Below are 25,695 nucleotides of genomic sequence, written 5' to 3' on the forward strand. Positions count from 1 at the left end.
ATGGATTGAAATGTTTTTCAGACTAATTTAATTAAGTCGGATGAATAAACGAGTTTCACAGAATTTCAGAGGATTATTTTACAAACCCAATAAACTTAATTTGTTTTAATCTAGGGAAAGAAGACACAACTTTATTGAATCAGCCAGTTTGCTGGTTTAAAGTCGAAAGAGCTAAAACACCCGAATAAAAAGCAACAGGATCATGTTGTTGTGATGACTGATTTATTACAGAATACAAATCGCTCACACAAGCTGCAATATAATCATAAAATTCAATCATTCTAATTTCCAAATTATACATTTTCTCAAAATTGGTCCAATGCACAAAATCCAGTGAGACGTAGAAACTCTGTGATGGAAAAGTTACACAATTCTTCTTTTTAAGACATCGATAGGAAAAAAATCTCTCAGAGAGCAATAACAATCTTCCATGCGCTAACAAAATGTGTGTGTCACAGTGACGACAAAGTGAGGACGGTATAAGTTACTCATTATAGACGGTAGTTCACATTTATTCAGAAGATGAAATATCAGGGATTCAGACAACGTGGGGATGAGAGGTGGATTTAATGGCATTGGAGCAACACAGGATTCAACTAGAGTGAAAAATATACATGATATATGATATATACACGATAGAATAACCTACTTTAAAATGTAGTTCTTTCCAGTTTAAAGCCATCAGTAAAAAAATTACAAATGATTCTGAAAACACCTTTTAATGTTAGAGATAAAAAAAAAGAAAAAAGGTAATTAGCGTAAATAAAAACGACTCAAAAGGTCAAATCTCAGTTTTCACGTCACATGTTTGATCCCTAAACCGACAGGTGGGAGAATAAGAGATGTATGATTGTCTTGTTTTATCGAATGTGTCCGATCCTTTAATGTTTTTAAATGTTTAAGTCGAGGAGCCGGTCATTAAACGTAGCACGACGATCGACTCCTTGTTTCCACAGGCATCAGATCAGTGGGTCAGAGGTCAGAGGTCAGGGTCCACACGCACACACAGAAAGAGGAGAGAGAGAGAGAGAGAGAGAGAGAGAGAGAGAGAGAGAGAGAGAGAGAGAGAGAGAGAGAGAGAGAGAGAGAGAAAGAGAGGAAACATATTCACAGGGCATAAATAGCGACATGCACACACACGCACACACACACACACACACACACTCTCACCGTGGTCCAGGTCTCTTTCATTGGCATATGCATCTTTCATTGTTAGTAGCAAACGATAATATCTGGGTTATAATAACATTGAGAGTAATAAGAAGAATATACTACATTTTACAGAATGGCTTGAATTGTATCTGCTGCCAATAGTTAAACTGCTCCTTTAATTTCTTTAAAATAAAAATTAAAAATGTAAGAATCGCTATGATAAAAAACATCAGTGTGTGTATGTAAGTTTGTGTGTGTGTGTGTGTGTGTGTCAGGTGGCGTCAGGTGCCCTATAGGTTGCTGAAGAGTTCATTTTTCTTGGTCCAGTCCATAGGGGGCGCTTTCTTGTTGGCTCGTTTCTGGTGGGCGAGCTCCTTGACCTGCTGCAGACTCAGGTTGAGAGCGGGGATGGCACCGCTCACCAAACCCTGGAGGACGAGACGCACACGACACAACGTTCAATGTGTGTTTTAAAATTGCATATGATTATTGTGCTGTAGTGTGTTTTTCATGGGATGTACCTCAGGTGGGGTGTTTGCGGGCAGGGTAGTGAGGGAGGTGTTGGAGGAGGCGCTGGACGGAGAAGGACTGATGGACAGCTTGGAGTCCCTCTCTGCCCCGTTGGGCCGTCTGCCGTTCACCTGGGGACACAGACGCTCATCAGCATCACTTTATCAAACGTTACTGGCCGAGCTGGGACATTTTCCACCAGTAAATTAGATAGAAATCAATATATACATTATTGATATTGTTTCATCGCCCTAAAACAAAAGGCTCAGGTTCAAATGGGGGGAAAGGATAATGCTTCTTTCCTGACTTGGTGCAGTAACAGACTTCTCCACAGGGAGGCAGTCTTGGATTTGATTTGACTTTGTTCTATTGAGAAGTTTCTCAATAGGAACTTTCTCCTAGAAGTTTAAAGTAAAGTAAACAACAATATGTTTATTGAAGTCTATACAAAATTTAAAGTGAGTCAACATTGCATTTAGTTGGACCTCAGTGAATCTGTGGGAATCTAGTTGTCATGTATTTCTGTAGAGGGTCCTTGAATCAGTTAAAAGACACGTTGAGAAACTTCCTGCTTCTGTTTGTGTTGAATTACTCATCAAACCGTTCAACGGGTTTTCTGTTCTCTGTCTTCTGATGAGAAACCACATCTCTCACCTCACAGACGACCACAGCCCTGAACTCTCACATCCCTCCTCCCTCTCAGCTCCTCAGCTCTTCAACCTTCTAACCAGCGTCTCGTTACGCTACAACACGCGGAACCTGTAACTTCACTGGTGCACAAACTGCCTCCTGGGTAATGGAGAGCTGGGGTCACTTTGTGTATCTGGACAAGACGTTTTGTTTAGATTGTGTTCTGGCGTCTTGATACAAGTCTGGAATTATCTGATCTTATTAAGACTGATTTACATAAAGGTCTAGAGAACAAGACACTCAGGTAACAGGAGAGACCCCTGGAAAGCATTCCTGTGATGCCCCAGTGACAACGAAGGAGAACACGCACACACACAATCTGTTTTTCTTGGAATCCACAAACGTTCGGGTTGTAAAACAGATTTGTCTCTTTCTGGGATAAAGTTTGATGAGAAGATGGATAATAATCGGGTAGAGACACTAAACATACACCTGCACCAGGAGGTCACCTGATAGGTCACGTGACTACACCCCATAAAAAAATTTAAAATAGTTTCTTCCTTATTAGTTTTATATACATATATGTATCTCTTCGTTTGTATTTTTGATGAAGAAGGACCAGTTTCCAAAACGTGGGAGGTGATTAAACATTTTGCAGGCCCCTCAACTGGTTTGTGAAAATGTCTTCCCTTCTGGGTTTTTTTGGCCATTGTCCACAAAGTCATAATCAAGTTTTTTTCTTTCTGGCATATTGATACTTTCCACACGATTCCCTGTCGGTACGTTAAATATGAATGTGATTACAGTAGCCTCTTAGCTTAGCTTAGCAGTTTTTCTCTGCAGCGGTGGTGGCGTTTCCACTCTCCATACATCTTTTATTCTTAATTTCGATGATGGATTGATGAGCAACTTTATTGTTTGAACAATTAGGGTTTAGTGTATATACTCTCTGTCCTTGGTCCCTTTAAATAAGTCGGAGTTACTGGCGTTGCAGCTGGGTGGGGTTTTCTGCACCGCGCCGCACAATGAACACCAGAGCGTTCAGACAATCACAGGAAAGTGTTCTCAGTACACGTCTGCGTGATTAATAACTCACTTCACCAGCCACACCGAGAGGAAAAATGCATCGTGTTACTTTCAGACACAGTTTCGACCTTGACCTGCTGGGCCAGCGTCTGTGACTCTGCAGGAGGAGCGATTCAAAGCAGGAGGCTGAAGTGTTGTTGTGCTCGGCTCTGCCAGGAAGGAGAGAGGCTCCTTCGGTGAAGAGGGAAGTGGTCGCTGTGGGAGGCCGACAGCTCCCAGCACACTTCAAACTTCTAAATCCCACTCACGGCTTCGCTCTGAAGCCGATTTCCAAATCAAACCATGGCACTGTGTCTGCGGTGAGTTTGCTTACCTTCTCCTCCATTCCTCCATTAATGACAGGTTCTGGCAGCGGACCTGTAGGCATGAAAACGACACAACAATCAGTCACCGGAAAATAAAACTTTCTCTGTCTCTCTCCGTCTGTGGGCATCAGCGTCTCCCTGCTCCTCCCTGCTCCTCCCTGCTCCTCCCTGTGTCACGACACCTGCAGTCCTGCATCATCAGAGCACAGAGCTCCTGGATCAATAGTCTTCTCTGCAGCTCACCTTTCATTCCAGCGACACCTGCTCTATTACATAGCGCAGGTACGAGCACATCATCTATTATTCACACGTGGATCATCCTCCATGAGATGCTGCTCCTGACTCTACCTCCCCCTCCTCCGCCTTCTCCCATGAAGCTTGAGGCCTTCTGCCGATCAAATATCTGCAGTTTGACCTCGGGTTTGACACAAACTCTGGTCCCGGGGGTCGGGCACATCCCTTACCTTCCATCCCCGTGTGTGATCCTCCAAAGAAAAGTCTTTATAGATGATAATGAGCTATTATGGCAGATAGCAGCTGCTCCTTCCGACTTAATCTGAGAATCGACTCCTCCTCTGGTCTTTGCGGTGTGTGTGCGTGTGTGTTTGTGTGTGTGTGTGTGTGTGTGTGTGTGTGTGTGTGTGTGTGTGTGTGTGTGTGTGTGTGTGTGTGTGTGTGTGTGTGTGTGTGTGTGTGTGTGTGTGTGTGTGTGTGTGTGTGTGTGTGTGTGCCACTGACTCTGAGAGGAGCCTCTCCAGGTTCCATCACGGCTCCTGCTCCAGCCTGAGAGGCCACTTGGAGTGAGCGCCTTGGAAACCAAACAAAGGCCGCGTGCATGTGTGTGTGTGCATGTGTGTGTGTGTGTGTGATTGCAAGTCGGAGTCAGTGTAGGCAGGTGCCCTCTGAGTGGGCAGCATGTGAAGTGCATGCAGTTACCTGGGAAACACGTCACTGGAATCCCTCTGGTCACTAACACATCTGACTCCACAGGAGGAAAACAGAAGTGCAGATTCTCCAGTAGTGAACCTGAAGGTCCCAAATCTGACACTTCTCAGTTCTGACAACCAAAAGAATATAAATCTGTGGTTTCAGATGTAGTTTGCACATCTCAACAGCCAATCAAAGGAGAGGCTCAGAACTGAGATCATTGTGAGCATGAACAGTGAGGCTGGACCCTTGTGCTGGACTGGTGAAATGGCAAAATGTGCCAAATGTGCTTTGTCAAGGAAGCAGCTACGAAGAAGCTTATCCTTTTTTTCCCCCAGAGCTTCAACTCCAGGCGGTGGATATTGTTCCTGGACTGTGACAAAGCAGGTTTCCACAAACACACGCTCACAAAACGAGCTGCTTTTCCTTTTCAGTCCAAGTGGAACTAATAAAACCACAGGACTGATAGAATCGGGAAATTTTACAGGAGCAAAAAAAACTTAATCCAACAATCAGAGGAAGAAAGGGAAGGAAAAGAGAAATTAATAGAAATAAAGAAAAGGAGGAGGCTCGTTTTTAGCAACTGAATAGGTGCTGTGTACATTTCTATGTGGACTGAGAGATTTGAAACTTTCTCTCTAGCACCTAACAGATCTGTAATTTAAAGACGTGGAGCTAGACTTTCTATATGAGATGAGACCTTTAAGTAGAATCTAAGGTTCTTTACTTGAGTACGTCTTCGTACCCCGCCCATGTTTTCATTTCTCCATGCACGGTGGCACTCTAGACATTTGGCCCGAGCACAGGCGCACACACCTCCTGCCTGAGGATCAGCTGCCGGGCGGCGAAGGGTCAACCCCAATCTCACACTGTACTCGAGCTCCCCCTGGGGGGTTTGGTGGATATGCCAGGACCTGTGTTATGTCAGAAGGCCCTTGAGCAAAGCACTGAACACCGACCCCTTAATGGGATTCCCATGAGATCATTGTGGAGAGAAGAAAACAAACAGATTACACCATGAGTTGTGTATTTGTTTATCCTCTTACTATGCATTCGCTTGGACTGTCAACTGCAACTTGTGACCTTCATCAGAGGAATCTTAGACCCTAGAGTACTACTAGTTATCACAGGATGGAAAAGTTATAGTTAGTGCGGCCACAGGATGCCCGGTCCAGAACACTTCCTTTAAAATGACCTTCTAAGAAATGTTTTATTAAACTATTCAATCCTCGATTTGTCGTCATTTTCTTTAGCTCCAATGTTTAATATCAAAACTTCTGTGAGAGAGATTAAACTTTAAAACGTTACAATCATCTCTCGCTCAGTGTGATCTGGGTCTGATCTGTCTGATCCCATCTATTTATGTCTGAACGATTAACTTTCTCTACAGGACGTCAGCGTGGGGGGGAAGGGGGGGGGGGGCAGGAAGTGGCTCAGTCTGTCTGTGGTTCTTGGCGGAGAAAGAAAGCAGGATGAAGACAGAAAAATAGAAAGACTGGAAGAAATAAAGGAGGAGAGGAAAAAGCAGAGGCATCAAATGGAGAGGCTTTTTGAAGCAGTAACTCCAGATTGAGAGTAACTTCCTCTGAGTGTGCGTCCTCTCACCGGTCAGGTGGTCCACGGTGGGGGCTACTCTGCACCTCTTGAAATAGGCGTCTGTGTCGGCGTCCACCAGCAGCAGCCGGGTCTCGTTCCCACCGGCTTTGATGGCGGCCACTACTTGTGAGTGCGTCTTCCCCTCCACCATCATGCCGTTCACCTGAGGAGGAGGAGAGGAAATGGTGGAATTAGGGTTTTTTAGGGCATAGCTGGAAATCCTTTGAAAGGGTCACCGTTGTTTTTTAGTCTTTGTTCCCACAGAGAAGAGAACAAACTGTTCCATCAGTGTCAGGAGTTCTTTCTCAACATTATCACTTTGTCTGCCAGAAGCTCCCGGGCAGGAAATCCTGTGTGTCCAGTGTCCACACACAAATACACGTACGCATGTACTCACACAAACACACACACACACGCTGACTTTCAAACAGTAACTTGCAAAACAAACTTTAAAGAGCTCAATGGTCAAGTATTATTTTACCCTTCAGGTTTAGAATCTCTCCTGGTATTTCACCGACAGTGTAACAGCTACTTTCAGGTGCACAGCAACATGTCGGCTCCATCACAGACCAGATGAGTGTTGTGGGATTAAATCGCCATGGGAAAGCATGTAAGAAATGTCTCGAAGGATGTGTGTATGTGAGTGTGTGTGTGTGTGTGTGTGTGTGTGTGTGTGTGTGTGTGTGTGTGTGAGTGTGTGTGTGTATGTGTGTGTGTGAGTGTTTAGGTCATAGGGCGGAGCGGCACATCTAAGCCAGCCCCAAAGAGGAAGCTGGACAATATAGCCGCTTGGCCAGTAACAGTGGTAACAATGGTCGTCCGCTCCCCACAAAGCCCTGCCCCCCAGTGGGTGGCGCGGCTGTCTGGGGCCCTATGGGGAACCCCCCCCCACAAGACTCTGACACAGGCCTGAACCTCCTTTTTAATCCCTCGGTCCTCATCCCCCTCTCGGACTCTTCGTGGCTCACACTCACGTGCTGGTGGTGGTGGGGGGGAGGGTGAAATGTCATTCAGGTAGGAAGCGAAAAGGAGTTGTGTGTGATAGTCCGGTTTGATCATGTGTTTAAAAAAAAGCACACAATGAGTCAGAGATGCTCATTGTGAGTCGCTTCTGCTTCTGCCGACTCGATAGCAGTGGGAGTGATTGGTTGTATGTTTAGTAGCCACAGTGAATCTGTGGAGAGTGAAAGCACAGACACGGGATCTGTGTGGGACCGAAAAAGATCCAATCCCTCTCACCTACAGTCACAATGTTCTGGAATTAATGGAGAAAAACTTCTTTTTTTTAACTTTGATCGAACTTTGAAAATATTCGATGGACATGTTAAAGAATTTATTGTGAGCAGCCAAACTACATCCAAGTTTAAAATGAGAAAACGTCACTATTTCACATCACAGCGGTGGAATGTAACAAAGTACATTTACTTAGTTACTGTATGTAAGTGCATTTTTCATGTATCTATACTTTACTTAAGTAAACCTTTTCAACATGTATCATAAGCTGAGTTTACACAATACATTGCAGTACATGCTCACATTGTTTTAAATATTTTCAAATTGGGAATTGTTCCACTGATCCAATCAGAACGGGCAGGCTAGATTAGACTCCGCCTCCTGCAGTGGCAGCATCACTGGTGAAGAAGAAACACCACGAGACTCACTAATAATGATGCAGTAGAGTCCATTTAAAAACAAGTACTTTCTTACCTTTACTCAAGTAGAAAAGTTAATGTGGTATTTTTACTCGAGTACATTTTTGTGTCTATTTATTTGTCTGCTGTTTAAACCAGTCTACCCTGTACAGGTGTGGGCAGATCAGACCCCAGACCAGTTAGGAAGCAGATTGGTCCAGTGTGAGGCCGCGTGCAGTGACAGCCACTGGTCGGTTTTAAGACCCCACACACAGCGGCTGTTAGTTCCCATCACATTCCTCTGAGCACACTTGACCCAAACACTTGCTGAGTTCAGTGTGAGCACCAGACCTCGGATCATCTGTAATTATTATTATATAACAATATCATGATATCTAGATATGGATAAGGATGAAACAGATGTAAATACCAGACCCTACCTGCAGTCACACATTTAAATTAAACATATGTGTGACTATTTTATTAATTATTTTAAAATCCATTCTTCTGTTTATCTCTGAGATGGTGAACGGACTTCACAGAACGGCTGAGGCCTGATTACACGTCACTCCATTCTTCTCTAAATTTATCCCAACGAAGAAATACCACGGACTGTCTGGAGAGGAAGCATGGCAGACTAATCAGGATATATGATTTGCATGGATATTTTTAACTAATAACAACTTAGTCAATAACCAGTTACTTCTTATAGAGACTAATCTTTGTCTAACTTCCTTAAAACGATTTCTTAGTTGGTCAATAAAACAACTTATTTGTTTTTGCATTTCCTGATAGTGAGAGGTTTCATTTTACAGAATAAACAATGCAGCAAATATTTAAATGTATGTTTATATATTTTTATGTGAAAAACTTTACATATATTTTCTTATTCAAGTTGTTGGTTGTATTAGTTTTGTCTTTTTATTTAAAGTTATTTATAATAAAATGTATGGATTAACTATAAAATATTAAGGCAAAATTTAGTTCTTTGTTATTAAGATTTTTGCTAACGACGTCTTAGGAATCTTTGCCGAATTTTAGCATATATATTGAACAATAAATTAGAATCTGAATGTTTTTACGCCCTTATGTCGGTTTCAATATCTATATCTATATCTATATTGCTTGGTTTAATTTAAATATATGCTTTTTATACACAAGCAGGATATGGAACTCTGTGCAAAGTCCTCTAGACTAGAGCAAATCCTCCCCAGAACCAATTATATGTCTCTCTTCATTCTGACTCAAAGCCCTGCCTGGTCTGTCAGTGCTGCAGCGTGGACCTCATTAAAGTACCTGTACTATTCTGTCCTTTGCCAGCACGCCTGCCCTCTCTGCTGGAGAGTCCTCATCCACAGCTCGGATGTACTGGCCCGGCCGCGCCCGCTCGCTGTGCAGGTTGAAGCCATATCCGTTAGAAGCTCTCTGGATCACACACAGCCGCGGCCGCAGGTCGGTGCACACCTCCTGAAAGACGCCACACAAGACAGAGCAGGTATGTTAATGAGATGTTTGGGACATTTGACAAAGTCGCTAGCGTTTTTTCAAAAGCAAAAACAAAATCCCTCCACCATGTGAGTCTGCGCGGGGAGAACGAGAGGCACGAAGATAACGGAGAGCTCCTGTGAATCGTTAACCATGAATATGAGGCCGAGGTTGAACATGCAGGTGGCTGCTGCATGCTGATGTGTGGTGCTGTGTGTTTTTAACCAACAGTGAGTGAAGCGAAGCTGCTGCTGGACTCCTCGTGACTCCGGCCGCTGCTCGCCAGGAAGGAAGAGGGTCTTGGAGGCATGTGATTGGAGGAGTGCTGGTAAAAGGATTGTGGAGAATTTGGGTGGGGGGGGTGGGGGTTGTAGAGGAAGGGACCGGTTCCGGTGTGGTCCGTAGCCGTGCTCGCTCCAGGCTCCAGCGAGGACAATGGGAGCTGGGCGTTGACCTCTGACCACCTCCCCACGCCCCGTCCAGTCCCAATCGGGGATGGCAGGAAGAGTTAGAGCCATATTGTCATCCAGGAAAAAACTCCGGCTCGATCCCAGAACCTCCCTTCCGCTGCGTGGATGAAGCAGCAGCTTTATTTAGCAGACGGAGCCTCGGTGGCTTTGTCATCACAGAGGTCGAACCACGCATCGACACACAGGAGAGCACCGGAGACTTCGCTGGTCAGGATAACCTTTGTCAGCGTGACCGACCTGACGCTCCCTCCACATCAGAGCGCCGGCTGGTCCACCGCCCTCTGTCCACTGAATAAGCGTTAATGAGTCACATGAAAAACTTTGGCAGGAGACTGATTGATTGCATCCACTTCAGGACATAAATAAACTGTAGACGTTATAAAAACCGAGAACATCTGACTCCACATTTTCTCTCATCTACAACCTGACACCAGCAGTGACTGATGGTCACTCCACCTTTTGTGTATCTGAGCCAACACCTCACCCCCCCCCCGCTGCCAAGTCCACAAAGAACTAACTTCTATCTGTAGAGCACCTGGAAATGTGACCACCAGATGGCGATTGACTCAACTTGAAGATCGATTGGGTCAAAACCTAAACTGGTCCCAACTGCGCTCCTGTGACAAACTGGTTTTCATTGAGGTGAAGGCAGCAGCAAGCGAGGGAGAAAACTTTTAGATGTAAGTACTCAACCTAACAACTAACGGGGCACATGTAGCTTTGTTGTTAGGCGATGGCTTTAAGGGCGGGACAAGCTGGTAATGCGAAGGATGCAGCCCCTGAATTATGACACAGCTTTTGGCTTCACTTTTGGGGAGAAGTCATGTCATCCATCTATGTGCTCAACACAATAAGGTGGTTTTTCTGTAGATTTTGTCGCTCTGTCTGCTGTTGGGCGTCCCTGTGCCGGGAGAGAGGGCGAGGGAGGCTCTGGCAGTGACAACAGAGGAGGGTCTGTGTCTGGAGAGGACAGGAGGGCTGAAGAATCTCCACGCGGCTCTGAAATCTGTGGAATCTGCTGAACACACACAAGCCATGAGGAGAACCACTGCTTCTCAAATGCTTGTGTGTGTGTGTGAGTGTGTGTGTGTGTGTGTGTGTGTGTGTGTGTGTGTGTGTGTGTGTCCCTGATGCGCGCCACTCGTATTTCTTGCCAACAGCGTCGACAAACGTGTGAATAACTTCTGCCAGTAACGCTACAGCTGCAGTCACACTGGTCCCATTAAAACCAGAGAACATTCTGTTGGGACGCTCTGTAAATTACAGACTGAATTCACGACTGCTCCAATCAGCTGAGGTTACGTGGCTGAAACAAAATGATAAACACAAATCCGTGTTCTCTAATTTACACTGAGAAAATAAGTACATATTTGTTTGAGGCAGGGCTCGGCCTTGGTCTGAGGTCAGCTTTAACATTGTTATATGTCTTCTCAGACCTTTATTACCTCCACGAGGAGTTTCTGTTTTCATTTTTGTCTGCGTTTGTTTGTTTGTCTGTTATTTAGCAGGAATACACAAAAACTACTGGACGGGTTGACACGTAACTTGGTGGACAGATTCAATACAGGGAGAGAACCAAACCCTGACTCCAGATCAGGGGAAAGATTTCCTTTTAATAAAGTGAAATATATTCACAGATTTCCCAGAGAAAAATTCCTGGATATTGAATAATGTGATTCAACAAATTGTGTAGAATTCGTGTCATTCCTATTTCTCACTTTTTCTGAGTGTCAAAAGTCACACGTTTTTGTCTATTGTGTGAAAAGTTCCTCTCGACTCGGTGACACAAGCTTTCCCTGATATGAGGGAAGTGTTGAACAGGAAGTGTTGACACATCTTCCCTCGGTTTGCTTCCCTCTGCGCTCACTCAATCTCTTGACCCGAGAGGGAAATCAATACACCGAGAAAACGTGGCCAGGACACGCGGACATGAACGTGGTTGTCAAATCTAAATAAAAATATATTTGAATCTCTCTATAGAGATGAGAGATTGAAATCACTGTTTGATATCTAAACAACAAAAACCAGGTGACAACAAGTCGCACGACCTCAAAGCAAATAACTTACTTACTTAAACATGAACTATGAGGCGGCATTAGACCGGAGGAGGAGGTGGAAGATGGAGGTTGAAGAACACAAATCACATATGGGAAAGTTTTTACAGTTTTTTACTTTAACTTGGTTAAAGTGTCGTGCGTGTGTTACTTCAACAGAGATGAGGAAGAGGAGGGAAGGTTGTGCAAAAAGATGAGTCTATAGAAAACGCAGATGGGACTAAAAATCAGATATGACTGCAACTTATAATTATTATTGTTATTACTAATTATTATGTTTATTATTCCAATCATCATTATTACTATTATTTATTTATTTTAATGCCAGAAGATAGTGAAAAGTACTAATTAAAGGGATAGTTTGTAGAGAAATGCATTAAAAGTGAAGGCACCTCAGTATCTATTCTTCATTCTTTAATGCAACGTTCATTGATTGTTTGTTTGGCATGTACTGTGTGTGTGTGTGTGTGTGTGTGTGTGTGTGTGTGTGTGTGTGTGTGTATCGCGATCTCATTGTTTATACTGGGTGAAAAGTCCGACTGTGATTCTCTGCCTTCAAACTCAGTTTTCACTTGGTTTTCATTGTGCAATGTTGAGTTTTGCAGTTGAGTCAACAACTGCTTTGTATCCACTTGTGTTAATGTTCAACCGACAGCAGCCTCCATTAACTGACGCACTATTAACACAACCTGGGATGACACAAAGTTAAGTGACACCGGAGAAGCCAAATGAAGTGAAACCAGTCGAAAGTAAAGCTGCATCACGTTTAATCCCACGGAGACAAAAAGTCTATTGAACCAACGTCCCTCTCGAGTCTCTGCTGTTAAACAGTTCATTAAGATTCACCATCATCCAGGCAGTGAATGCACCAGAGTGGGTTCTTCCTCCTCTGCACAGATTCTGGAGACTAAAAATAAGCAGTTGCTTTGAATACTAATCATTCCAGAACAACACCAGGGTCCATTTTAATATTCTCAAAACACACTTCTCACTTCTCACTCACAAAAACTCCCTGCACCTGCTGCTTTCATTTTCTCTTCAGTCTTTTGAAAGACACAAAGGTTATCGCTGGTTCCCAATCAAGAGCTTCTGGTTTTTCCTCTGGTACCAGCGATAACCAATAAGAGATAAGATCCGGAGGCTGAGTTAAACAAACAGGCTCACTGACCAAACTGCAGCTCCTAAAATCACATGTTCTCCCCAAGGATGTTACTCTCTGGACTCTAGGATAATACTGGAATACAATCGTGAATATTTAAAACACAAATACAGCTTTGTCAGCAAAGTTCTTTTTCAAAAATATAATGCTTAATCTAAGAGTCCTTTTCTAACATGCTGTTATTTATGTAGATATCAATAAAAATCAAATCGTATAGAACTGGTCAGGGATGATAATGCTAACTACTACTTATATCCATTATTTAATACTCTGCCAAGAAGGGCTATCTTTTTATCCCTGTCCCTTACAGATTAAATGTTAGCTATAATGTTTTCCATCTTCACTATCTGAAGATGACCTATTTGATTCATCCTCTGGAGAACAAGACTTCATGGTAATTCATCCAGTAGCTCCTGAGATATTTCCGTCTGAATCAAACTGGTGTGATGACAGACAGACTGGTATCACCATCCAGTGCCCGCGCCGCTAGCGACTGAGGTTTATTAAAATATCAGCATTTAGTTCAACGTTTCCCCCCCGACAGAGCGCAGACAGGCAGGTTCATCATTTATGCCTCGGAGCCAAAGCGACAGGTGAGCGTTCGAGGGGGCACATTGATGGATGAGCATCATCTCAGGCTCTTCTGGGAGAATTAAAGCAACAGTTTTATCTCCCATAATAACCATCCATCATGTTTACCAGTTTCTCGCTGAGTCACTGGAGATTTGGGCTCTCCTGCGGCCTCTGAATGGAAAAGTGTGTGTGTGTGTGTGTGTGTGTGTGTGTGTATGTGTGTGTATGATGCCACAGGCTGCAGCTCTGCCACTCAGTCTGCCAGTTACTTCATATTTTCCCCCCGATGCTTGGGCCAGACAGCTGATGTGTAACTACAGGCCTCAATACAGAAGCACACATGTGGGACATCTATTACTGAAGGATTGTCTCATTCCTGTCCGGCTCCTGGTCTCTGACTCAACGAGTTTTTGTTGTCACAAGCTGAAAATGTCCTTTACTCATTAGCTGTTCCTCCTCGATGCAAACATCTGCGTTTGACCGGTGATACTGTCTACTGAACTCCGGGGTGCTGCCAATCATCACCTGAGACCTGTCACACTCAGCTGAGCTCCACTTGCAGATATGTCATCTAAAGCAGTCTCTCTCTCTCTCTCTCTCTCTCTCTCTCTCTCTCTCTCTCTTCTCTCTCTCTCTCTCTCTCTCTCTCTCTCTCTCTCTCTCTCTCTCTCTCCTCTCTCGCCTCCTGCTGCTAAACTCCACCCCCCCCCCCCCCCCCCATCGTTCTAATAAGCAAGGGCAGCTCTCCCATGAGTTCGGCCTCTTTGATCAACCTAAAGAATAACCAGCAGGGTGACACGCTGCCAGGCACCGGGGTTACTCAGTGACATGACACGCCGTTGCCCCCCCCTCCCGCTCCTTTTGATTGTCATGTGTAGCGTTTGATGGAGATTAACAGCCTCAAGGACGGACTTAATAAATCTTTGATGTAAAACCCGGTTTCCCTCTTAACCACAGGTTTTGGCCCCTTGAATGCACGGAGCGCACCACTCTCTTGGGGCAGGACGGGGGGGTGTTGGGTTTCAAGCTGGACCATGGAACCAGCTGTGAGGCAGGCAGGGGAGGGAACAAAGCACAGCACTGTCCCCCACCCCTTCCACTTGAGGATGGGACAAACTGGTTCTACAAAAGACACCAAAGAAAGGTTCTGCCGAGGGTTCCCATTACAATGGACTCTTTAGGGAGGGGGGGGGGGCTGAAATTATAAAAGTAATGTCAGTCATCACAGCAGGAGCTCAGATAAGAACAAATGTGTGGTCTTGTTCACGAAGGAGGTCTGGTCTTCCCTGGGAGATCTTTGAAAATGAGCCTGCAGGTTGCGTCTTTGCTTTTAAAATCATGATTTCATTCAATCCGCTGTTATTGTTGAGCTGATCTCTAACTAATGAGTCAACAGGTTTTATCTCCTCCACAAGTCTTCCTGTCTCTGACCCTCCACCCTCTGCAGACCTGCACGAGGCTATCGACCTCGAACACGAGTCCCTCCACCTCCACCCGACGTGTTTGTGTAAGAAAATACATTGAGAGGAAAAGGGGAAGGCAACAAGCAGAATATGGAAGTGGAGATCATTGAACACTGAGGGTTGAGCTTCACAAGGCAGAATCTTTTCTTCTTTAACATGTTTACACTGTATATGAGCCAACACCTCCAGAGGAAGGCGACCAGGGGGAAAACTCAAACCTCCACTGGTTCCTTTGAGCAGAAAGGTGCAAACCAGTGCTAAGAACTAGAATTCACAGGTTAGTTCTGAAACGCAGAGGAACTGGGAAATTGAATGCTTTGCCCTCAAGCTCAGCGACAATGTTCTGATCCGAGATCTGCATAACCGTAACCCTGTAATAAGTTTAGGTCCTGAACCAAGGAATTGGGAAACTAAAGGAGGGTTAGGGTTATTTTTTTAACAACTTAATAAGGATCTGCCGCCTTAAACTAATCAGCTCCAACATATAATGGGTTCATATCCCAGCCTTCCACCAAGTTTCAAGAAAATAGGCTTAGTAGGTTTTGCATAATCCTGCTAACAGGCAGACAAACAAAAACTTTAATACTGACTTTCATAGTGTTTACTGATTTCACTTTTTCTATAGATTTCCTGAGGATGGAACCATTTCAGGAAACGTGCGCACCAACAATGTACATTTTTCTGCTCCGTCTTGGTCGTACCCTAAAGAACGTCATCCACAGGGGGTGGGGGGGGTGAACAGCAGGAGGGGGTGAGTCTATTTCAGGGTGAGCAGCGGCTCATTTCCCCCCCCACCCCCCCGGCTGGGCGCGGCCCTCCGGCTCATTGTCCGACCAGGGTGGTGAACCTTCAGCAGAATGGAGAGGGAAACGCAATGTGGCATTGTGGAGCCTCCGTCCAGCCATCCCATAAGACCCAATCATCAGCAAGCCCACCACCCACACACACACACACACACACACACACACACACACACACACACACACACACACACACACACACACACACACACACACACACACACACACACACACACACACACACACACACACACACACACACACACACTGACACACACACACAGGGTTCAGGTTCCACCTCTGACCTGGGCCACAGTGATGCTGTTGTTTGAACTGACGTCACTGAGGCGACTTTGTGAGAGAGTCACTGAGACGACTTGACGGTGCCACCAATGCCACCGTCCATTATTTTCTTCCCCGTCGAATCAGAAGAGGAACATAATGTTCTCCTGTGATGTGGAAGAACTTTATCGTTTCTTCTCTTGAGACTTAACCGTCGAGCCTTCGGGCAGTTTCCCTCCTCGTGCCGGTTTACGGCTGACCTTTAAACGACGGCACATATGAACTTGCCGTTGCACAAATGGTCCTGGAGGCCTCGGGAGTTCAAGAAACTGACCATGTAATCACAGTGTCTACACGTCTGCCCGTGGGCCTTCGCTGCCCGCCCCCCCCCCCCACCTCTTCCGTCTCTCCTCATTTCCTGCCTCAAGAGTAATAAAGGCAAATATGCTCCTAAAAACATTCTTATAAAAGCGTGAGTCCTGAATCTATCCCACATTCTCACTAACTGTGTGTTTACACGACAGAACAGGTAGGGACCCTGTACACACAGTGAATAATTATGAGTTTGTTGTCAATGAGAGAATAATGTTCCTCCTTAATGGCAGAAAATGCAGTATTCAGTTTTGTTTTGCGTTTGAGTTTTTCATTAGCTTTAGTTTTCTTTAGCTGAATTTAAACTGCTTCCTTGTGCTCGCTCCTTTTCCAAACACTGAAACTAATATAAATTGGACTGTGATACTAGTGTTATCTTGGGCGATGTTTTTCTGATAGTATTATATCACGAGTTTCAGTGTGATTCACACCCATAAGACACACAACAACATCGAGACCCGGTGAAGCTGCTGGAGGAGTTTGGCTGAAGAAGCAAAAACACCAACACAACAGAGATTCTGGCATCTGTCTGCAGTTTTTACAAAGTGATACTAATGTATGAAATTCAAATTGAGAACAATTTGGGGATAGAAATTTAAGGGTCTGTTCTGTACAGAATTAAATTCCTGACAAATGATGTCATTACACTGTTACATATATCCTGCAAATCAAATATTGCCATTGGATTAATATTACAGTGATTGATTTTGCAACTCTGTGCACATCGGCCTAAAACACACAGAGTAAAAGGGGTGAAAGGACAAAATTCAACTTTTAATGGAAAAATGGAAATATTTGCAGAATCAATTTGAGTCATTTTTAAAGCAAGAATGCCAAGAAATTCAGTTTCAATGTTCTAGAATGTTGGAATATTACATTGAAACAAACAATCTGACTAAAATAAAACTGCTTCATTGACTCATCCCTGCACTATTGAATAACATCCTCTGTACAAACGGTGTTTCATAATCAACATTCGTCAGAAAACAAGTTGCACTCGTACATTCACAAATGTTGAAACACAATGAAGCCCTCGACATCCACCTCCCTCCCCACCCTGTCTTGTCTAGTGGGCAATTTCCCTTGAAACACACAGTCCAGTGTCAACAGAGACCAGAGAAGGGAAGGGTTACTCCCAAACTTTCTTTCACGCACATACAAGCACATACAAGCACACACACACACGCACACACGCACATGCATGTGGAAAAAAAGGCTCACGCAGAACAAACACAAATGCAACAAATGCCAAAAATCGAATGGGGGAAAGGACCGGATGAATCCTGGTGTGTGTCTGATCCTGTCAGACTGGCACACTGACACGCACTCCATTACCCAAACACCGCCGGAACAATACCTGGCTTTGTCAAGATGGCTTCAATGACAACCAGCCGACTGTCAGCTGGGGATCGTGTTTACTTTGGACCATGACTCACTGTCTGTTGCTGGAATGACGCACCATTACACTAATGTCACTTGTGTAGAGTTTATGCTGTGTATCGTGTTTTGATCTGGTGGCTGCAAGTTGAACCGTTAGGGTGACTCTTGATTAGGGAGTTTGTCGAGCCTTCACACTTAGAGCTTTTGCTGCTGGACCTCTAACACCGGAGTGGTGGAGGGAGGAGGGGGGATCGAGACAACGCGGCAGGGGGGAGTGGAGGGGAGGGGGGGGAGATCTTCCACCAACAACAATGACCGGAAATCAGCACAAATGTCCTGGGGTCTGTGCACAGGCCAAGACTCCCACAGACAACGGCAGCAGTCGGCCAGAAACACACCCCTGACCGTCCTGGCTCAAATAGCTGACGCAGGCGTGGTCATCTCAAATAATCACAGACGCTTATTCTATTAACAGACAGTCTCGTCCACAGGCCGCCCCCGGAGCCACGACACCAGATATCAGCCAATGTGGGGTTTGATAATGGATCGAGTTTAAGCTCAAGTCCACCCTGCAGAACGAGAAGGGACAGAGCACAGATAAAAAAGTCACATGGACGGGGAGTTGACCCCGTATGTCCTATAAATAACAGACAAGTATTCAAACCCTCGACTGAATCATTCCTGCAGCGTTGTGCCCATTTGGGAAGAAAAGCTTTTTGACTGTGACTGTGAAACCACATGGTTAAGTTCAGGGTTTGCTTCAGGCGACACACACACACACACACACACACACACACACACACACACACACACACACACACATACACACACACGCACACAGACTTGACTGAGCTATGGACAGCCCATACAAACCCATTAATAAGACCGCTGTCAATCTCGAACATACACACAAACTCCGACTGAGTCCTCGCACAACACAGCGGCACATGAAGGTGATTTGTTCAGGGATAACACTCCCATGCCACGCTCTCTGTGTAAAGCCAGGCGTGTGTGTGTGTGTGGGTGTGTGTGTGTGTGTGTGTTGTGAACGCAGTCCAAGCTTTGAGCTCTTTAATTACTAGGTTTTATGTGAGAGTGCAGATTAGAGGAGAGAAGCGATAACCAACAGAGAGGACGGACTAACAAAAAAGTCCTCTGTCTCGATGCTACACAATCATATACACACTTACAGAGAGTCTTTCACACACACACACACACGCTCTCTCAGAAAGACGTGCCTACGCATCACATCTCATCTCGCCACAGTCGATTTCATCTGACACAAGTGTTCCTCCTCTCCTGTAATTAGTGTTTAAAGACTGTGGCTTATGTAAGCAGCCTGCAGTCACAAGGAAGACTCCCAGAAGCTTCTCACCCTCACACCCTCCCAGTGAATCACTGCCAGAATAAACCAACAAGCCCAGTGGGATGCTGGAAAAACACAGTTCGGAGGTTTTAGCTGCAAAAATGTGTGTTTGTGTTCGAGATGCTCGTCCATTTTATTAAATTATTGCTGTGTATTTGTACCTAATGGACTTTAGAGCATTTGGGCAAAAGCTGAGATGAATGACTGTTTTTATTAAATAATTAATAAAGCTGACCGTTTTTTTTTCTTGTTTGGTTGATTCATTATTAGAGCTAACAAACAAATATAGATAGATAAATAAAAAACTTTATTTCAAACAAGAGAAGATAAATAAAATATAGGTAAAATATATATATATGCTTACTCAATGAGGTAAATGATTAATTTACCCAAAACAACCCAAAGCCTTCTCAGTATCCATCATATCCGACAAAAACAATCAAAATGTGCAGAGACATTATGTAAATGAAATGTACCTCTGGAATATGAAAAAACATGTATATATGAAATCAAAGAAAAGCAGCAAATCCTCAGATCTGAGAAGCTGGAATCAGAAGAATCAACGATCAAAACAAATCGCCCGTCAATCAATCCATCAAGTAATCTCCTCCTCATCTCAGACCTGCAGCAGTCCACCATTTTACTGCCTGGTAAACGAAACAACGACCTTTGGAACCGATTGTGTGTTTTTGTGTGTTTGTTCCACGCTGACGTCAGAGGCTCTTATTTTCTTCCCAGGGCCGAGCTCCACGTTCTGACCTTCTTCGCTGCTCATCCATGTTCGCACACCTCCCCTGCACTGTCTCACTTTCGCCTACCTCCATCCTCGCACTTGCATAACCTCCACATGGATGGCACGCACAAACTCACACACACACACACACACACACACACAACATCAGCGTATCCATGGCGACATTGAGCCCAGCTTTTTTCCGGAAAGGGGCGTCGCTCTTCGAACCCTCTTTTGTGTGTCTTCAAAGACGAGGCCAGAGAGGCAGTGTGCAGACGTCAGTGTGACTGCTAAACCAACGCAAGGCCGTCCGTGTGTGTGTCTGTGCTGCGGGAGCTTGTGTGTGTGTGTTTGTGTGTGTGTGTGTGTGTGTCTGTGTGTGTGTGTCACTGGCCCAGGCCACAGGACTCGGGCACAGGAATGCCGGACAGGATGTAGGGAGAAAATTCCACAAAGACTGGAGTCAATGCAAAACACACCCTGAAGTGCCTCCGAGTGGAACACAGAGACACAGCCGAGTGTGAGCCTCGTCCCTCGAGTCCAATTTACACTCTCATCCGCTCGACTGTGTCTTCTTCTGTCCCCAAGTCACTTCCTCTGCGTCTGAAATATGGATTTGTCTACACACTGAGCCTTTATGTGATAAAGAAGAAATGAGAAAACGGGGTGAAAATGCATTGGCTGTTGTTTGTCTCGTTGTTTGCTTCGCCCTGGGTTGCGTGCCAGTGTGAACCGTACGGCCACGGCTCCATTAATCCCTCTGTGGAGAGCATCGAGGGTAAACACGGGGACAATCGCTGTGGATTCTGAGGACAAACAACCAAACCCGGCAGCGCTCAAGTGCTTGTAGGGGAAAGGAAAAGTCTTTCTCTTTTTAAATACCAGAAGCATATAACTCCCATGAGGCCCTGAGTGGCTGGGGAGATGTGCACGCTGTCATTACATTATGAAAGAAGGAGTCAGGGAGGCTCAACTTATGATTAAATGTCAAACACTGTCCTCAGTAATGACAGGAGAGAGGACGTTTATACTTTTCTCTGGGTTCATATGAGACTTTAAATGTGTGATGGTCCTTCACGTATAAATGATAAAATGGTCTGAGAGAGGAAGAAGAATATTCAAGATGGCGTTCGAGTCGAAATTTCATCTGTTACTCGTCTGAAAATCAGTTAAATGATTTCTAAAGTCCAGGTTCTACGATGTGATTATGTTCTGTTGTTTCTAAGCCTTGTATGATGTGAAACCTAATATATCTCTGGGGTGTTGGACTGGAAGACGACATTTGAAGGCTTCACTTCACACACTGAGAATCTGTGATGGACCAAAGTAGAACTCAGAAGATCACAAAACCTCCATCGAGGCCCAACAGTCACCTTCAATTCAATTAAGCTGCACCACACTGCACACACTCTTAATGGGCCTGACTTCTTTCCATATAGATCCATACATCACTCCCTGGAAAAACTCAAACTCAAACTATTCTCTAAAACTTGGAAATATGTATAATCATAGCCAAAATGGCAGGCAACATTAATCTAACAGAAAACACAATTTCAGTTTCTCCTGACTCACAATCACTTTACCTTCTATTTCAAAGTGCCGTGATCTCCCTGACCTCCTGTCAGTTTCAGGAAATCACTAAAAAAACGTGCACTGCTCAGCAGCAGCTACTTCCACCAGTATCACATCATGTAGCAAAACTTAATTTGGTGTCATTGGGGTCACCCCCCAACAAATCCTACAAAGCTGCATGTCTCAGGCATGAGCAAGACAGACAGACAGACAGACAGACAGACAGACAGACAGACAGACAGACAGACAGACAGACAGACAGACAGACAGACAGACTGGCAGCACCTGGATGTGATGGACGCTCTGTTTACCAGCACAAAAAGAACAGAGTGACACTGACAGATCCACAAAGGAAGAAGAAAGGAGGAGAATGAACCTCAGCTGGGTTCTTCTCCACCTCTTTGTTGGTGCTCGCTGCCGGCCGTGCTCCTCTCCCCACCTTACAGTAAAGTACCAAGGAGGAGGGGGGGGGGGGGGGGGGGGGGGGGGTCAGCCACGTACAGAAACAGCCTCGGGGGTAAACATCCAGGATGCAGCAGCGAGGGGGCACAGATGTTCCGGACTGGAGAGACCCTCGTGTCCTGTGATGCGTTCACAGACGCACAGCTTGGCAGCAGAGAGGAACAGACACGACAACAAGTGGCCACTGCCCAGCGAGTCTGTGCCCATAATGTGTTACAGACAACGATCAGAGGCTGGGAATCTCATTTTTGTGGGATTCGTTTAAGGAGGATTTTTATAAAATGACACTAAACTATTTCCTGTTGTTTTGATGTGGAGCTCTGGTCTTTTCTCACCACGTGTTTTTCTCTGTGTCTGTTGTGCAGCCATGTCACTGCTGCTGACTTGATGTTTAACCTCACGGCCTCGCTGCAGCAACAGACGACACAGTGACTTCACATTTTGGACCGTTTGCCCTTTGAGGCCGAGCAGAGCAGCTGCACACGAGGGAAAAACTGAAAGTCACTTGTTGCTTCACACTGTGTTGACACAGAAGTATGAAGTCAACAAAGAGGGAACTGAAACAAAGTTATTGGGCATCACCTTAGACTGAAACTTCTGGGCTGCTCACATTGGGCTCATATCGCTTTATTTCTCTCCTCCCTTCGTTGGCTGCCAGTTTAATTAGGGATTGATTTTTAAGACTCTTATAATAACTCTTAAAGCTCGCTCTGGATTTATATATCTCGGAGCTACTAACTCCCTGTGCTTCGAGCTGTAATCTAAGTTCTATAAGAAGACCAATTGTAATAGTTTATAGTCGGAATATACTTGCTGTCAACTTACGCAAGATGGCTGCTTTACGTATCCTCGTGTGTAGCTTGTGCACGTCCTCGGAAACTGACTTGACGCGTACGCAAGAACCAAAACACAAATAATAGATCGCGGCAGTTCCAAGTTTAATAACGGGATCAGGGGCGTAATTGGCCGAGACATTTGATGATGTCACTTTTCCTGTCTCGATCTTGACATCTTGAAATCTAGATCTCCTCACGTGTCGCCATCTGTGTTTACCAGAACTGGCAGAAAGATCGCACCAATCTTTAGTATGAGTGTGGTGTGCCCTCGACTGGAATCCTTCAGGAACATGCAGAGTACCTTAGCAAGTAGACCTCAGGCCTGAGGGTGAGTCTTGACATCAGGGCCCTGAGACTCTGGAATTCCTTGGGGGGTGAGGCCTCACTTTACCCACTTTAAAATCATCACTTAAACATATTTTTAGAGGAGAGCCTTAGAATGCCTGATCTTTTTTAAATATGTTATTATATTTGTTATGTATCCTGTTTCGAGAGCTATTGAAATAAAAGTTTACGACTGTTATTATAAAACTTGTGGTGAGGAGTAGCCACTGCCACCGGGCATCTTAAATGGATAAACTAGACCAACAGTAGAGTTGCTCTGTGTTTTCATGAACCATGAGCAGAGGCAGGGTTTGGTTTCTGACCCTGGCCTCAGCCTGGCAGCATCAGCATCATGTGGGACCAGCTTCCAGAGGGGACCATGGCACAGAGCAGCTATTCTCTGCAGAGGAATCACCTCCAGAGTGTAATGCATTCAGCGGCTCGCAATGTGAGTGCCTGAAAGCTGTTATTGTGCAGAAGAGTGTAAGTGGAGGAGGAGGAGGAGGACGAGGAGGAAGAGGAGGAAGTGAGGTGAAGAGGGGACAGGAAACTTTATCTGAAACTTTGTCTCACCTTCTCAGAGTTGATGCTCAGCTTCTTCTCGATGTGCTCGTGGATGTCCCCGTTAGTCCTCGTGGACTCCCTGGGTGTCACCTCCTCTTCCTCCTCTTCCTCCTCCTGCTGCTGCTGCTGCTGCTGCTCCTCCACCATCACAACCACCTCCTCTTCCTCCGCCTTCTCCCGCTTCTCCTCGCCAACCGTCCCGTCCACCTCTACCCTCACCTCCTCCACCTCCTCCTCCTCCTCCTCTTCATCGAGCTGCACCGGGACCCCCTCGGTCACGTACTCCTTCAGACACTTCATGTTGTGCCTCTTCAGTAGCTGCTCGGTGTCCGGGTCCACCACGACGAGCTCCAGGCGGCCCGGGGTGGCTCGTATCCGGGACACGACCTGCTGGTGGCTCTCGGTCTCCACGTCCTCCCCGTTCACGAACACCAGGCGGTCCCCGGCGCGCAGCCCCGAGGTCTCCGCCGGGCTGTCGGACTCCACCAGGCGGATGAACTGGCCCGTCTTACCTTTCTCCCCGTGGAGGTGGAAGCCGTAGCCGTTGTCCCCCTTCTCCAGCGCGCACAGCCGGGGGCGCAGACACTGGCTCTTGCTCTGGCGCATGGTCGGCTTCGAACTGCCGCTGCCGCTGAGCCCTGGTGCCGGATCGAGGCGAGCAGAGGACCTGCCCAGGATGCTGCTCACTGAGGAGGAGGGGGGGAGTGTGGGAATGAGTGGTACCCCTTGGAAGAAACACGCAACCCCCGCCCCCTGCAGGGAGATCAGTCCGTGGGAAGCTGCGGTGCTGCTGGACTCGGTCCCGCTCGGGTTCCTCTGCAGACCACAGACCAGTGAGACCAGCAGTGTTTAGATCCTCACACCTCGAGCCACAGACCGAACAGAGGAGGCCCCCGGAGCTCACTCATCTGAGCCGGGAGCTGCTGTCGGTGTTTAAAAGTAGAGGAGCCACTCAGGAAGAGGGAGGTGCGTTCAGGGACCAGCCCTGCTCCTGCTGCTGCTCCTCCTGCTCCTCCTGCTCCTTCCTGAGCAAACACAAGGTAACGGGACTTAACAACACGATGAAGATGATCAGAGGACGAGACAGTGTTGGAATGAAGACAATATCAACTTTTAAAAGTGTTGTAATAAACTTTTCCTATGGTGGCCCTGAAGTACAAATCACAACTCAAAAGACACAACAACAAACTACAAACAACAGTAAACAACATTAAATAGCAAAAAAACACAACAAATCACAACTCCCATTTTATCTGTTAATCTGTTAAAAAGACAGTACATCTGTCCAATCAGTGACTAGCCTTGTAGTTGTATATATAGCAGAAACCTTTTTCCATAGAAATTAATACAGTTGTGTTTTATGCTATTTTCAGAAAGGCCGTTTGGTATTTTGATATACAGTTTGTGTTTGGCACTTCAGAATCACCATATGTAAAAAAAAACTTTCATATAGTTTCAGTCTTCTGTCGTTCAGTATTTGCGTTGTTTACAGTTTTTAAAGTTATTTTTCATTTTTTTGTAATATCCAGATTTTGCATGAGTTTTGCATGAGTTTAAAACCACAATCTTTGGGCAAGAAAAATGTCTTAAGACTTACTATGAACTAAAAAACTACTGCTACTAATACTACAACTAATAATGTGATATTTATTGTGATAATTATCAATATCAACTTATTGTTGCCATATTGTTCAGCCCTACATTTGTTTATTTTTTTGTGTTGTATCATCTGCCATGAAAAATGTCCCATGTGTTGAATTAAATACTGAGATTATAATAAGATGCAAGGCTGCCAGAGATAATATTAAAAAAATTGTTTTGTGTGAATGTTTTTAACAGATAACATTTAGTTTTAACTTGTCTTCAATGCCAGTCTCCAGATTCTTATCTGCGTAGCTTTTCTTCTGAAGTGAGTCGACTCGGATCCCTCTCTTGATGCGATGGTAACAGAAAAAGATCAAAT

General features: G+C 45.2%; 2 protein-coding genes across 3 annotated transcripts in view; both read right to left on the reverse strand.

Annotated features, from left to right (window-relative positions):
- Window positions 1-14,240, reverse strand: part of atp2a1 (ATPase sarcoplasmic/endoplasmic reticulum Ca2+ transporting 1) — a gene marked incomplete in the record, with an annotated part of 35,971 nt that extends 21,731 nt beyond the window's left edge. The window contains 1 exon segment of the mRNA XM_053444448.1: window positions 14,211-14,240.
- Window positions 601-24,765, reverse strand: nherf1b (NHERF family PDZ scaffold protein 1b). 2 transcript variants are annotated; one of them, XM_053444450.1, is made up of 6 exons: window positions 23,742-24,706; window positions 9,134-9,304; window positions 6,216-6,369; window positions 3,692-3,735; window positions 1,674-1,793; window positions 601-1,580 (listed from the first exon to the last, which is right to left on the reverse strand). In XM_053444450.1, the coding sequence occupies exons 1-6, from the start codon at window positions 24,336-24,338 to the stop codon at window positions 1,443-1,445; spliced, it is 1,224 nt and encodes a 407-aa protein (XP_053300425.1). In that variant the 5' UTR covers window positions 24,339-24,706; the 3' UTR covers window positions 601-1,442. The 2 variants fall into 2 exon arrangements, with proteins under 2 accessions (XP_053300425.1, XP_053300426.1); XM_053444451.1 differs by lacking the exon at window positions 9,134-9,304 and having other exon boundaries at window positions 23,742-24,765.
- Window positions 24,766-25,695: the final 930 nt, after the last annotated feature.

The sequence above is a fragment of the Pleuronectes platessa genome, chromosome 16 (assembly GCF_947347685.1).
Source record: "Pleuronectes platessa chromosome 16, fPlePla1.1, whole genome shotgun sequence".
Lineage (NCBI taxonomy): Eukaryota > Metazoa > Chordata > Actinopteri > Pleuronectiformes > Pleuronectidae > Pleuronectes > Pleuronectes platessa.

Bases quoted from the DNA above. Each gene is read 5' to 3' on its own strand.
- nherf1b (XM_053444450.1), bottom strand. From the start codon at position 24,338: ATGCGCCAGAGCAAGAGCCAGTGTCTGCGCCCCCGGCTGTGCGCGCTG. The intron at 9,305-23,741 runs GTGAGACAAAGT...GGCGTCTTTCAG, and splicing joins TGAGCATCAACTCTGAGAAG to GAGGTGTGCACCGACCTGCG. The intron at 1,581-1,673 runs GTACATCCCATG...CTCGTCCTCCAG, and splicing joins CCGCAAACACCCCACCTGAG to GGTTTGGTGAGCGGTGCCAT.